The 15,914-nt window shown below is 43.4% G+C and overlaps 1 protein-coding gene across 5 annotated transcripts in view; it reads right to left on the bottom strand.

Annotated features, from left to right (window-relative positions):
- mprip (myosin phosphatase Rho interacting protein) overlaps positions 1 to 15,914 on the bottom strand; it is a 533,204-nt gene that overhangs the window by 440,918 nt on the left and 76,372 nt on the right. For all 5 annotated transcript variants that reach the window (XM_068057934.1, XM_068057930.1, XM_068057933.1 and 2 more), the window contains one exon: positions 14,680 to 14,745. In XM_068057934.1, the coding sequence (XP_067914035.1) occupies positions 14,680 to 14,745 (66 nt within the window). The remainder of the gene's footprint in view (positions 1 to 14,679; positions 14,746 to 15,914) is intronic.

Here is a 15,914-nt window from a genome sequence, read left to right on the forward strand (position 1 = left end):
TTGGGATGCAATCAAATGTAATATCAACTCAAATGGTCCTATCCAAATTATTTATTTTTTTTCTTCCGTGAGTTTCTGCAGTTAAATTTCCCATTCTTCAATCCACTCTGCTTCCTCACATAAACAAAAACTGTTTTATAGCCCAATTATTAATTATGGCCTAAATGACAGGTCTTCAAACTGGTGTTCTACCTACTTAAGGCACCCGAGACAATCACTGAATGTGAAACAGCCTGGGCTGGTTTCTTTTATTTCCTGTTACGCTTCTAGTGTTCCTTTTCATCTCCTTCCTTCTACAGCCTGATATTACCGTGTGAGGCAATACAGGAGAGATCACTTCACAGCACTAGGTCATCCTTCTCTAAACATTCCCTCGAAGACCATGCAATTTTTTTTTTTTTTAATTCCAAGGCACTTCACTGTGGCATCTCCTTCACACTTTCCTTCCTTTTACAAAAGGACAGAACCAAAGTTCAGTGTATTGACACAACTACTAATTTTATCATTTCTCTTAGTTAAAAAATCTTAATGCTGTCCCCTGGCTTCTTTTCTCTTATACCAAGCATCTCCTTAAACCTATTTCCCCTAGTGCCTTCACCTTGAACAAGTTCGAGTAGCTCAGACTTCTCACCAGGATGAAGATCATCCATTCAGCTGCATCTGCTGCTACCTCCTTGCCCCTGTTCACCAAATCAATCCTTATCCCAGGCTTTCCCATTCCTCTCTTGGAGTCCACATCTTTCTAGTTTTTCTTTCATCTCTCCAAGCCCCTCTCCTTTGACCTCATTCCCACTAAACTGTGAACCTCCCAACATCCTTTCCTGAGCACCTTACTAGCTGACATTGTAAATAGTTCTTCTTCTCAGCTACTGTCGCCCTCTCTTTCAAAAGAGGTAAGTAACCTCCTGCTCAAAAACCCACCCTTGACCCAGTTGTCCTTGTAATCTACTGCCCATTTCTGGTATCTTCCCACTCCAAGGTCCTGCAATGTTGTCACTTACTAACTCAAGCCCATCCTTCCTTCAATTAATTCCCTGGTTGATTCTCTCCAAGGTTTCCACCCTTGCCATACCACCCAAATCATAGAATTATAAAACCTATGACCCGAATCAGTCAGAAATATCATCTGTAATTGTGGTGTACTATCCCACATCGTCTTCTGTGCATCCATTGATATGGTCAACCATACCATCATTCTCCAATGCCTCTTCTCCACTGTCCAGCTCAGAGGGACAGTTGTTGCTTCAGTGCATTCTTACCTATCCAATCATAACCAAAACATCTGCAGCAATTCCTTCCCTTCCCAGCCCTGCAAAGGAAATTGGCGACATCATCCACCTTTCACGTGTTACTGATGACACCCAGTCCTACACAGGAAATAGGTCAGTCGACCCCTCAAGCTTGCTCTGCCATTCAACTAGATCATGGCTAATCTACCTCAACACTGTTTTCCCACACTACCCCATATCCCTGGATACCTTGAATATCTAGAAATCTATCGTTCTCGGTCTTGAATATACTCAATGGCTGAGCCTCCACAGCTCTCTGGGGTAGAGAATTCCATAAATTCACCACCCTCAGTGAAGAAATTCCTCCTCTTAAATGGCCTACCTCTTATTCTGAGACTATGTCCCCTGGTTCTAGAGCCACAAGCCAGGGAAAAACATCCTCCTTGCATCTACGCTGCTGAGCCCTCTAGGAATTTTGTATGCTTCAATGAGATCACCTCTCATTCTTCTAAACTCCAGAGAATATAGGCCCAGTCTCCACAACCTCTCCTCGTAAGACAATCCCAGGGATCAGTCTGGTGAACCTTCGTTGCACTCCCACTATGGAAAGTATATCCTTCCTTAGGTAAGGAGACCAAAATTGTACACAATACTCCAGGTGCAGTCTCACTGAGGCTCTATACAATTGCAACAAGACTTCTTTACTCCTGTACTCAAATCCTCTTGCAATAAAGGCCAACATACCGTTGTCCTTCCAAATTGCTTGCAGCACCTGCATGTTAGCTTTCAGTGACTTGAGAGGGAGGAACCCAGGTCCCTTTGGACACTAACACTTCCCAATCTCTCAGCCTTTAAGAAATACACTGCATTTCTGTTTTCCTACCAAAGTGGATAACTTCACATTTTTCCACATTATATTCCATCTATGCAACCTCTTAATTCTTCACTGCTTCTTTGTTGCCAAGACTTACTAGGTTGACATGCAGTCCTGGATAAGCTAATCTTCCTCCATTTAAATATTGCTGAAACAAAATAATTGTCTTTGGCATGTGTCACAAACTCCAAACTCTCACCACCAATTCACTACCTCTCCCAAGCTACTGTTTAAGGTTGAACTATAATGTTGTCAACCTTGGTGCCCCAAGCTGAACTTATGAATCTATATCTTCTCAAAAAACCAAGACTTCCTGTTTTCATCCCCATAACATTGCTATATGTGCCCCTACCTCTGCCAACTACTGCAGAAAGCCCAAATCTATGGCTTTTAAGATCTCGAGACTGAAGGCAGCTGTGGACTTTCTGATGCCTACTCTCAAGAAAAACGAAGTTAAGCCTACTGAGCTGAAAATGTCAGGGCAGCGTTTATCTTAGAACAGTGAGATGAATAAAAGGAATGGACTTGAAACCCTGGATTCCTGGACATGCTAGACAGGGCAAATACATGGCAAAGGAACATATTTTGATGAAAGTATGAAAAGCAAATGAAGGATAACTTAAGCTCAGTCAATACAATCAAGACAAATTTTCAGGCACACTAATTGGGATCAATAGCCAATCGAGGAACAGATCCATTGCATCAAAACACCACTGGAACAAAAAGCATGCTGAATAATTGGTAACTTCACCAAATTCAAAAGTTATCATGGATTTTATTATTACTCCAAACGGCCTTGCGAAAGACTGTATTTTTGAAGGACACTGACTGCTAACAATGAGGGATAAACAAGATTAAAGATAAGACAGCTGTCTAATGGACCTTGGAAACCAGGAGAAACACCAGCTGTTCTGCCCAGCAACAAACTTGGGGGAAAAAAAACAAGTTTGCAATGATTTTTTTTTAAAAAGGTCACGAGAAGCAGTCAAAGTAATGTTGACAAAGAATCAACTCTCATCTCTCCGAAAACACAGAGGAACTGATCATTCTTCAGTTTTGGGTTGCGCTCCCAAGAATAAAGGTTGTATGGCATCTTTATTTGCAAAACTTGCATGTCTTAAATGACAGACTTCGAGAGAGTATTTGAAAGCCTTAAGCGTTTCAGTCTCAGTTGTTCCATACCTTTTGAGACCACTAAGGAATTAAACTTTACATAACACTAAGTGGACTCACATCATCCACTCTAAGCTGTGGCTGCATCAAAACTCAAATATACTATCCTATACGAAGTGCCGCTCCCCTTCAGCTCCTTTTTCACTGACGTGGCACATGGTCACCCAATTGCTCAAACTTAAAATTCTCATCAGCGCTCTCCTTGGAGCAAAGGAGGTCGAGGAGAGATCCGATTGAGGTGTACAAGATTATGACAGGTTTAAATAAGGCTGACGAAGAAAAGCTGTTCCCATTAGCTAATGGTACAAGGACTAAGGTGACACAGATTTCAGGTTTTGGGCAAGAGATATAGTTGGGGATGTGAGGAAGAACTTTTTTTATACACAGCAAGTGGTAATAACTTGGAACTTGCTGCCTACGAGGAAGGTGGAAGCAGAGTCAATGATTTCAAAGGAAATTGGATAAGCACGTGAGGGAAATAAACGCAGGGCCACGGGGATAGTGCGGGGGGAAATGGGACTGACTGGGTTGCTCAACAGAGTGCCAGCATGGACTCAGTGGGCCAAATGGCCTCCTTCTGTGCCTTAATAACTCGACAACTCCATGACTCAGTGCTCAATTCCCTTAATGGCCTTACCCATCCCTACAACTCTGAGCAGCTGGTGTAGGAAGGAGGGTTTCAGATATCTGGACCATTGGGCTCTCTTCAAGGACAGATGGAACCCGTACAAGGAGGACGGGTTGCATCTAAACTGGAAGGGCACTAATATCCTGGCTGCAAGGTTTGCTAGCGTCACTCGGGAGGGTTTAAACTAGTGTGGCAGGGGGGTGGGAACCAGAGCAGTAGGACAGCCAGTGAAGTAAATGAAGAGGACATAGTAAATAAGGCCAAGAGGACTAAGAGGAAGAGCAGGCAGGGAGATGTTGCTGAGCACAGCAGGACTGGTGGTCTGCAGTGCATTTGTTTCAATGCGAGAAGTATAACAGGTAAGGCAGATGAACTTAGAGCTTGGGTGGATTAGTACTTGGAAATATGATGTTGTTGCTATTACAGAGACTTGGTTGAGGGAAGGGCAGGATTGGCAGCTAAATGTTCCAGGCTTTAGAAGCTTCAGGCGGGATAGAGGGGGATGTAAAAGGGGTGGGGGAGTTGCATTACTGGTTCAGGAGAATATCACAGCTGTACTGCGAGAGGACACCTCAGAGGGGTCATGCAACGAGGCAATATGGGTGGAGTCAGGAATAGGAAGGGTGCAGTCACGATGTTGGGGGTTTACTACAGGCCTCCCAAGAGCCAGCAGGAGGTAGAGGAGCAGATATGTAGACAGATTTTGGAAAGATGTAAAGGTAACAGGGTTGTAGTGGTGGGTGATTTTAACTTCCCCAATATTGACTGGGACTCACTTAGTGCTAGAGGCTTGGATGGGGCAGAATTTGTGAGGAGCATCCAGGAGGGCTTCTTGAAACAGTATGTAGATAGTCCAACTAGGGATGGGGCCATTCTGGACCTGGTATTGGGGAATGAGCCCAGCCAGGTGGTCGAAGTTTTAGTGGGGGAGCAGTGACCACAATTCCATAAGTTTTAAGGTACTTGTGGATAAGGATAAGAGTAGTCCTTGGGTGAAGGTGCTAAATTGGGGGAAGGCTAATTATAACAATATTAGGCAGGAACTGAAGAATTTAGATTGGGGGCGGCTGTTTGAGGGTAAATCAACATCTGACATGTGGGAGTCTTTCAAACGTCAGCTGATTAGAATCCAGGACCAGCATGTTCCTGTGAGGAAGACAGACAAGTTTGGCACGTTTCGGGAAGCTTGGATAACACGGGATATTGTGAGCCTAGTCAAAAAGAAAAAGGAAGCATTCGTAAGGGCTGGAAGGCTAGGAACAGATGAAGCACTTGAGGAATATAAAGACAATAGGAAGGAACTTAAGCAAGGAGTCAGGAGGGCTAAAAGGGGTCATGAAAAGTCATTGGCAAACAGGATTAAGGAAAATCCCAAGGCTTTTTATACATATATAAAGAGCAAGCGGGTAACCAGGGAAAGGGTTGGGCCCACTCAAGGACAGAGATGGGAATCTATGCGTGGAGCCAGAGGAAATGGGCGAGGTGCTAAATGAGTACTTTGCCTCAGTATTCACCAAGGAGAAGGACTTGGTGGATGATGAGCCTAGGGAAGGGAGTGCAGATAGTCTAGTCATCTCATTATCAAAAAGGTGGTGGTGTTGGGTGTCTTGCAAAGCATTAAGGTAGATAACTCCCCAGGGCCTGATGGGATCTACCCTAAAATACTGAGGGAAGCAAGGGAAGAAATTGCTGGGGCCTTGACAGAAATCTTTGCATCCTCATTGGCTACAGGTGAGGTCCCAGAGGACTGGAGAATAGCCAATGTTGTTCCTTTGTTTAAGAAGGGTGGCAAGGATAATCCAGGAAATTATAGGCCGGTGAGCCTTACGTCAGTGGTAGGGAAACTATTGGAAAGGATTCTTCGGGACAGGATTTACTCCCATTTGGAAACAAACTAACTTATTAGCGAGAGACAGCATGGTTTTGTGAAGGGGAGGTCGTGTCTTACTAATATAAATATACAAACTGTGTGGTTTTATTTTAATAAAAAAAAAAGTCAACAGATGAAACTCTCCGTCGAACAAAGGCGGTGGAGGGGTGCCACCACCACCCGGTAAACGGGACCTGGAACAAGCAAAGATCAGCAGCCGCCAGCCTCTCAATCCGGTGCCGGGGAGTTTGATTGAGTTTTTTGAGGAAGTGACGAAGATGATTGATGAGGGAAGGGCGGTGGATGTTGTCTATATGGACTTCAGTAAAGCCTTTGACAAGGTCCCTCATGGCAGACTGGTACAAAAGGTGAAGTCACACGGGATCAGAGGTGAGCTGGCAAGATGGATACAGAACTGGCTCAGTCACAGAAGACAGAGGGTAACAGTGGATGGGTGTTTTTCTGAATGAAGGGATGTGACTAGCGGTGTTCCGCAGGGATCAGTGTTGGGACCTTTGCTGTTTGTAGTATATATATATATATATATAAAAATGATTTGGAGGAAAATGTAGTTGGTCTGATTAGTAAGTTTGCGGACGACACAAAGGTTGGTGGAGTTGCGGATAATGATGAGAATTGTCAGAGGATACAGCAGGATATAGATCGGTTGGAGACTTGGGCGGAGAAATGGCAGATGGAGTTTAATCCGGACAAATGTGAGGTAATGCATTTTGGAAGGTCTAATGCAGGTGGGAGGTATACAGTAAATGGCAGAACCCTTAGGAGTATTGACAGGCAGAGCGATTTGGGCGTACAGGTCCACAGGTCACTGAAAGTGGCAACGTAGGTGGACAAGGTAGTCAAGAAGGCATTCGGCATGCTTGCCTTCATCGGTCGGGGCATAGAGTACAAAAGTTGGCATGTCATGCTGCAGTTATACAGAACCTTAATTAGGCCACACTTAGAATATTGCGTGCAATTCTGGTCGCCACACTACCAGAAGGATGTGGAGGCTTTGGAGAGGGTACAGAGGAGGTTTACCAGGATGTTGCCTGGTCTGGAGGGCATTAGTAATGAGGAGAGGTTGGAAAACTCGGATTGTTTTCACTGGAACGACGGAGGCGGAGGGGCGACATGATAGAGGTTTACAAAGTTATGAGCGGCATGGACAGAGTGGATAGTCAGAAGCTTTTTCCCAGGGTGGAAGAGTCAGTTACTAGGGGACATAGGTTTAAGGTGCGAGGGGCAAAGTTTAGAGGGGATGTGCGAGGCAAGTTCTTTACACAGAGGGTGGCGAGTGCCTGGAACTTGCTGCCAGGGGAGGTGGTGGAAGCAGATACGATAGCGACGCTTAAAGGACATCTTGACAAATATATGAATAGGAAGGGAATAGAGGGATATGGGCCCCGGAAGTGCAGAAGGCGTTAGTTTCGGCATGCATCAAGATCGACACAAGCTTGGAGGGCCGAATGGCCTGTTCCTGTGCTGTACTGTTCTTGGTTCAACACTCCCAACTCCTCTTGGCTGTGGCAAATCTCCCAATTCATCCCACCTTTGGCAGCCACCTAAACCCCATGCTCCAGTTCTCTCCTCCCTGAATCCCTGCAACTCACTCTCCTTGAAACATACCTCTGGGTCAAGCTTCTGCTCACCCATCCTAATAACACCACTGAGGCGACTTGGAGTGCTTTCCTACATTAAAAGATGCTATATAGATATGGGTTGTTGTGTCAGTGGAGGCTTAGCCCTCACACAGAAAATACAACATGGAATCAGGCTGCTCAACCCAACTAGTCCACGTTGGTGTTCATCCCTCCCAGAAGCAGTAGTCTTAATCATGTACTATTTCTCTTTCTATAATCCTTTTATTCTCCTTTCCTTTAAACGTCCATTTTAAATGTTGAGGTGCTTTCTGCTTCAACTGCAACTCTCGTAATGTATTTCACAGTTCACAATGCCATGTGTAAAAAGGCTGCTCCTGCTCTCTGTCCGAAATCATCACACACTTCAATTTACGTCCCCTTGTTCTAGACCCCATCACTGGAAATTTTCTTTCTATCCAGGTTGTCCCACCCCTTCATAATTTTAAACTCAAATCAGATCAACCTGTAATGTCCCATTCTTTTTTTTTTAAAAAAAAAGCCTTAAATTTTTCACCTTTCTATTTTTTCATACCAGACAGCACCCTAATGAATCTGTACTGTACCCTCTCCATTCCTTCCTTTGGTTGGAGTCCAAATCTGCACACAGTACTCATACTAAGGTGTGATACAGATTTATTACATCTCGACTTTTATATTCTATACCTCCTGACTTAAAACCTAGTTATTCTATTAGTTTTTTTAAAAAGCTACCTTGTGACAAATTCTTCTGCTTAGCTACATCACTCAGCCTTCAACTACATAAAGTATTAACCCAAATATACTTAAATGTACGGACATTGAATTCCAGCTTTTTTTTTTGTTCATTCCACCAACTTAATAATTTCCCCTTTCAGCTGCATTTGGTGCTCAGAATTATTTACTATACCTCCCATTTTAGTACGACCTGCAAATTTGGGCACCATTCCTTGTAGTCCTATATTCAAATCATTGATGTTAACAGAGCAGACACAGACCAGAACCTCGTTAGGCACTGCTACCAATTTCCAACAACTTCACACAGGTTGCTCGATGTTTAAAAAAAGCCTACTGCTGACATGCATGCCTTCTGATCACAAAAAAATATTTGCTTGGATAGAAACAGGGATCCAGATTGCAGCGAAACCCACAAAAGGTTAAATATTATTCCAAACCTTCAGATGATGATCTTTGCAACAATTTTTCAATATTTTATAAAAGATGAATATTAAATACATATTATGTTAACTATTCAGGGATTTAAAGCTGCCTGAAGTAACAGCCATAGCACTTCAAATACAGAGATTCTAGCACCACCCATTTATAAAAGATGACAATGTTTAAAACTAAGTGCAATAAAACAAAGTTCTAAAATCAAAAAAAAAAATCAGTCACCTTACTTAAATCAAATCTACCAGTTTAAGAGATTGATAGATACATCAGTTGTCCATTCTGTACCCAAATCTGGTCTTCCCTTTTGCCCACTAAACCAAATTACTCAGGTAGCTGTATATTTATATCAGGAATAGTAAGCCACCACCAAATAAACTCTCCTACATGCTCTTCCCTGCATTTGCATTATACTGAAAATACTCATCTCACCATTTTCTATCCTTGTTGATTCTTTCCAAAAATGTGAAAACTAAATACTTCCATCAGTCTTCCATTCCTTTTACAATCTACAGGATTTTAAAAAGCAATATCATCCAACCACTACTAAATTTGCGTACCTTTTCTCTCCTATTCTTCTCTGTCATTGCTACCTTTGCTTTACACCTAGGTTTCTCAACTAAAAATTTCATCAGAACTCAAAATTCTTCAGTTTTAAAAAATAATGCCTTTTTGTACACCTCAATCAGGTCCCCCCAAAAAAAAAATGTGTACAAAATCATGAGAGGTATAGACAGGGTGGATAGCAAGAAGCTTTTTCCCAGAGTGGGGGTTTCAATTACTAGAGGACACGAGTTCAAAGTGAAAGGGGAAAAGTTTAGGGGGGATATGCGTGGAAAGTTCTTTACGCAGAGGGTGGTGGGCACCTGGAACGCATTGCCAGCGGAGGTGGTAGATGCGGGCACGATGGCGTCTTTTAAGATGTATCTAGACAGATACATGAATGGGCAGGAAGAAAAGAGATACAGAAGCTGAGAAAATAGGCGACATGTTTAGAGAGAGGATCTGGATCGGCGCAGGCTTGGAGGGCCGAAGGGCCTGTTCCTGTGCTGTAATTTTCTTTGTTCTTTGTTTCTTTGTTCAAGAACATTAAATAATTCCTACATACCCACATTTGTATGCTAAACTCCATTTCCTGCTTATTTTATCTGGTTTTATTTTTGAATTCTACTTCTGAATATTTAAACAATTAGTATTCTTCAAACAATGAGAATTTTACTTGGTTCTTCCTAAATTCTAAATTCAATGTATTTTTCTATCAATTTACCCAACTCTTTAAACACTATTAAGCAACATCAGTATTCTTCTTCTTCTATAGCCTCCTTGTCTCGAGAGACAATGGGTAAGCGCCTAGAGGTGGTCAGTGGTTTGTGAAGCAGCGCCTGGAGTGGCTATAAAGGCCAATTCTAGAGTGACAGACTCTTCCACAGGTGCTGCAGATAAAATTGGTTGTCGGGACTGTTACACAGTTGGCTCTCCCCCTGCGCTTCTGTCTTTTTTTTCCTGCCAACTGCTAAGTCTCATCGACTTGCCACACTTTAGCCCCGCCTTTATGGCTGCCCGCCAGCTCTGGCGATCACTGGCAACTGACTCCCACGACTTGTAATCAATGTCACAGGACTTCATGTCGCGTTAGCAGACGTCTTTAAAGCGGAGACGTGGATGGCCGGTGGGTTGAAACCAGTGACAAGCTCACTGTACAATGCATCCTTGGGGATCCTGCCATCTTCCATGCGGCTCACATGGCCAAGCCATCTCAAGCGCCGCTGTCTCAGTAGGGTGTATATGCTAGGGATGTTGGCCGCCTCGAGGACTTCTGTGTTGGAGATACGGTCCTGCCACCTGATGCCAAGGATTGTCCAGAGGCAGCGAAGATGGAATGAAATGACATGTCGCTCTTGGCTGACATACGTTGTCCAGGTCTCGCTGCCATAGAGCAAGGTACAGAGGACACAGGCTTGATACACTTGGACTTTTGTGTTCCCTGTGAGTGCGCCATTTTCCCACACTCTCTTGGCCAATCTGGAAACCTTTCCCATGCGCTTGTTGATTTCTGCATCAAGAGACAGGTTACTGGTGATAGTTGAGCCTAGGTACCACTTGAACCACTTCCAGAGCGTGGTCGCCGATATTGATGGATGAAGGATTTCTGACGTCCTGTCCCATGATAGTTTTCTTGAGGCTGATGGTTAGGCCAAATTCATTGCAGGCAGCTGCAATCCTGTCGATGAGTCTCTGCAGACACTCTGAGATGTTAATGCAGCAGTCAGCAAAGAGGAGTTCCCCGATGAGGACTTTCCGTACTATGGTCTTCGCTCTTAGACAGGCAAGGTTGAACAACCTGCCCCCAGATCTTGTGTGGAGGAAAATTCCTTCTTCAGAGGACTTGAACGCATGTGAGAGCAGCAGGGAGAAGATGATCCCAAACAGTGTAGGTGCGAGAACACAGCCCTGTTTCATGCCACTCAGGATAGGAAAGGGGTCTGATGAGGCGCCACTATGCTGAATTGTGCCTTTCATATCGTCATGGAATGAGGTGATGATACTTAGTTGCTTTGGTGGACATCTGATCTTTTCTAGTAGTCTGAAGAGACCACGTCTGCTGACGAGGTCAAAGGCTTTGGTGAGATCAATGAAAGCAATGTAGAGGGGCATCTGTTGTTCACGGCATTTCTCCTGTAGCTGGTGAAGAGAGAACAGCATGTCAATGGTGGATCTCTCTGCTCGAAAGCCACACTGTGCCTCAGGGTAGACACGCTCAGCCAGCTTCTGGAGCCTGTTTAAAGCGACTCGAGCGAAGACTTTCCCCACTATGCTGAGCAGGGAGATTCCACGGTAGTTTCCACGGTAGTTGTTGCAGTCACCGCGGTCACCCTTGTTCTTAACGAGGGTGATGATCTTGGCATCGCGCACTGACCGTGGTACTGCTTCCTCTTCCCAGCACAGGAAAAGCAGTTCGTCGAGTGCTGAGAGTATAGCAGGCTTGGCACGCTTGATTATTTCAGGGGTAACGCTGTCCTTCCCAGGGGCTTTTCCGCTGGCTAGAGAATCAATGACGTTACTGAGTTCCGATTTTGTTGGCTGTACGTCCAGCTCAGCCATGACTGACAGAAACTGGGCTGCATTGTGGGTGGTCTCAGTGACATTTTCCCTGGAGTACAGTTCTAGGTAGTGCTCCACCCAGCGGTCCATTTGCGTGCATTGGTCAGTGATTGTGTCCCCCGATTTAGATTTGAGTTGGGGGTGGGGGGGGGGGGGTGCGATCTTCTTGATGGTTGGCCCAAAAGCTCTCTTAATGCCATCATACATTCCTCTGATGTTTCCGGTGTCGGAGGCCAGCTGAATATGACTGCATAGGTGTTGCCAGTAGTCATTTGCACAGCGCCTGCCTGTTCATTGTGCAGCGCCTCTGGCTGCTTTAAGTGCTACGGATGTTAACTCGCTGGGGGCTGTTCAACGGTGCAATGCGCTTAGCAGCTATGACAGGTTCCAGCTCTTCAAAGTGAGATTGAAACCAGTCTGCATTCTGCTTCACACGTTGGCCATAGGTGGTCATAGCTGAGTTATAGATGGCGTCTCTGATGTGGGCCCACTTGGTCTCTGCATTCCCTGTAGGAGTGTTTTGAAGGGCTTTTTCAAGTGAATTTAGAAACTTATGTAACAACTGTGGATAAGAAATTCTGCTAGTGTTGATGCGCGGGCGGCCCTTCTGCTTGGAGTGATGCAGCATCGTTGGTTTGAGTCTAACCTTGCTGCACACCAGGGAGCGGTTGGTGTCGCACTCAGCACTGTGGAAGCTGCATGTGATTTGAATGCTGTTTAATAGAGGCTCGCCTTGTGACGATGAGGTCCAGCTGGTGCCAATGACGTGATCTTAGGTGCCTCCAAGAAACCTGGTGACAGGGTTTAGTATGAAAGAACGAGTTGGTGATGCAGAGGTTATGATAGGTAGACAACTCAAGCAGTCTCTGCCCATTCTCATTCATCCTTCCAATGCCATAGCACCCAAAGCAGGAGGGCTATGAGTCATGGTCGGCCCCAACCCTGGCATTAAAAGTGCGCCAGCAGGAACAGATGTTTGGTAATGGGGATGCTACTAATGATATTATGGAGTTCCTTGTAGAACTGGTCTTTCGCTTCAGGTGGGGAGAAGAGTGTTGGAGCATAGATGCCGAGTAGGTGTACTGGACCAGAGGTGGTGAGCAGTCGGATGGACAGTATGCGTTCCCAGCCATTTGAAGGTGGCTCTATCATGCTGAGCAAAGAGTTTCTGATGGCGAAGCCCACTCCATGCTGTCTTGGTTCTTCAGGATCCCTACCCTGCCAGAAGAAGGTGTAGGCTTGCTCTCTTAGAGATCCGCTCGCAGGGAGGCATGGCTCCTGAAGAGCTGCAATGTCCACATTGAGTCTGCTGAACTCGTTGTTAATGATGTCGGTCTTCCGAGAATCGTTGATTTGTGTAAGGTCTTCCGACAGGCCAGGACACATAGTTCTGACGTTCTAGCTTACAAAACGAAGCGCTGGTACCTTCTTTCCTTTTTTTGTCATGCTGTCTGGTGCGGTGTTACAGTCCACTTGTCAGGCAATGACCCTGAGCTCCAAGCACCCATTGAAGCAGATGGACTAGAGTGATGGCCAATTCCAGTAACAAAGTGTGTCATAACTTTTATACTATGTGAAATCAACATCACAACTTCATCTTTATTGATGCACTGTTCTAATCTATCTTTCTTTTTACTTAAACGCTCACATGCACAGCAACATAATTAGGCATACAGCACAGAAGGGGACCATTTTCCCCATTACTCTACTGGCTCTTTGAAAGACATATCCAGTTAGAACAGGGAAGGGGAACTTTCTCTTGTCCTGTAAATTCTTCCTTTTCAAGTAAACAAGCAATTAGCTTTTGAAAATCATCACTGAATCTGCTTCCACCCCCCTTTCAGGCAGTACATTCCAGATCATGGTAACTCTGCATTAAAAAACTTCTCATCTCCCTTCTGGTTCTTTTGCCAATTATCTTAAATCCACGTCCTATAGTCACTTCTTGCCAGTAGAAACTTGTTTCTTTTTATTTAGTCTATCAAAACCCTTCATAATTTTTACACTTCGATTAAATCTCTTAAATTCTCTGTTCTAAGGAGAACAATCCCAGCTTCTCTAGTCTCCTCAAACTGAAGTTCCTCACCCCTGGTAACATTCTTGTAATCTCCTCTGCACCCTCTCCAAGGCCTTGGCAACCTTCCTAAAATGTAGTGGCCACAGTACCCCAGCTGAGGCCTAACCAGTGATTTATAAAGATTCAGCACAAGTTCTCTGCTTTTGTACTCTATACTTCTATTTATGAAGCCATGGATCCTATGCGCCTTTTTTTAAAAAAAAAGCCTTATCCACTTGTTCGGCCACCTTCAAAGGTTTGCGTACATGAACTAAGTCTCTCTGTTCCTACATTTATTATTGCACAATTTAGTTTATACTACCCCTCTTCATTCTCAGTTTAACTCAAAGCCACCCTTTCAAACCCAACTAATGATAACTTAGGACAATGAAAAATGTCTTCAAGTTACAGGTTACAACTCATATTGCACTATTTTCAACACAATGGAAATATCAAATTTTAACAAAAGCACAAGTAGTTTTAAAAAATGATTTTCTATGACTGAGATTAAGAGACAATAAGGTGCATACATCAAATCATTTCTGTATTGATACACAAGCATAACCTTAAGCATTAAAATGACAAATATATTAGTAGCCATGAATCATCTCATTGTTAGTTGTGTGTGCGCAAGTTTCCCTGTTGTAAAATTGCAAACAAGCAGCCTTCTCTCTTTCTAATGCTTGGGATTAGTTAACAATTCAGTAGAAAAGCTACCCCTTTAAGTATAGTACAACACATTCACATTCAAAACACTTCACATTTTAACAATGTTAAATTGATAGCAAAACAACTTCTGAATTAAATGGAAAAGAACTGCCATTTCAAAAAAAGTATTGAAACAGCTTGGAATCCATTTTATTTAAGGACAAACTATCTGACTGATTGCTTTTAAAGACATAGCATATTGCAAACAGATCCCTAAAGCCAGGTCATTAATGAAGAAAACATTACTTACCGATTCATCCAAGGCATAACGTAGACAGCCATGTTCATATAACACAAAGAATCTGCGCTGCCATTTCTAGAGGTTGGAGCAGAGGAGTAGAGAAGAATTACAAACTGAACACTTGCAACAATTTTGTTCGACACTTCTAATTGAATCACTTCCCATGGGAAACTATTTTGTATACTTAAAAATATATAAATATAGATTACTTCTGTTTGAGTCATGTTAAATATCCTGGATCTTATATTTGCTGCTGTCACAGAGGAAGTCATTCTGGGCTGCACTAGCGCACATTTTAATGCCAGTTGCCTTGCAGTAGATAACCAAGTCTCTCTGCAGGTGTCGAAGACCCAAGACAAGATGACAATTACATTATAGAAATAGAAATCTCACTCAAGGGAAAAGGTGGTCAACCAGGACAAAAAGTGAGCTTTTATTGGGATCAGATAATTTTTGTCAACAGCTATCAGAATTATTCCCTTGAAATAAACGGAACCATTGCCTTATATTCAATATCTTGTCTTTTGTATTTACAAATTATTTTTGCAAAAATGTGCGGAGAAATGACGGATGAGAAATACCACTTCTACTTGTATATTATAAGTACAAAGTTCATACCAAGTAGTCCCTCAGATTTTGTTACTAAAATTAGTCATTGAGAGTCAACTTCAACTTTTAAGAAATTAAATTATCTCTCACCCCTCACTGGGACAAATGTAGTAATTTTTAATGGAATTCTTAACTTGTGTGCAACAGATTCTCCTAAAATCATACTTCTAGTTAAAATTTACCTTTATTTTGCACAGTGAACAAATTCCATGACTTTATAAAAAAGACAGACTTTTTTTTTAAAACCTCCACACCACTTGCTAAAAATCATAGAACGTTAAAGCACAACAGGTTATTTGACCCAGATGGCACCAATACGAGTCTAATCCCACCCTGTTGCCATCCCTGATGCTGTTCCTCAAGCTTGCGTTGATATTCACTGGAACACTGCAGCAATCCCAGGACAGAGATGTGAACATGAGTGCAGAGGGGTGTTTTGAAATGGCAAGCAACCGGAAGCTCGGAGTCATGCTTCCCAAGTTCCCTGTTCTTTGAAAAAGCCATCAGATCTTTTGTAACCACCTGAGGGGGTTTAATGTCTCATCTGAAAGACAGCACCTGAGTTTTTTTCCCCCCAAACAACTATTTAATTCCCCATTATAAGAATTTCATCTCGCTCATTCCACTATCCAAGT

The sequence above is a fragment of the Heterodontus francisci genome, chromosome 26 (genome assembly GCF_036365525.1).
Source record: "Heterodontus francisci isolate sHetFra1 chromosome 26, sHetFra1.hap1, whole genome shotgun sequence".
Lineage (NCBI taxonomy): Eukaryota > Metazoa > Chordata > Chondrichthyes > Heterodontiformes > Heterodontidae > Heterodontus > Heterodontus francisci.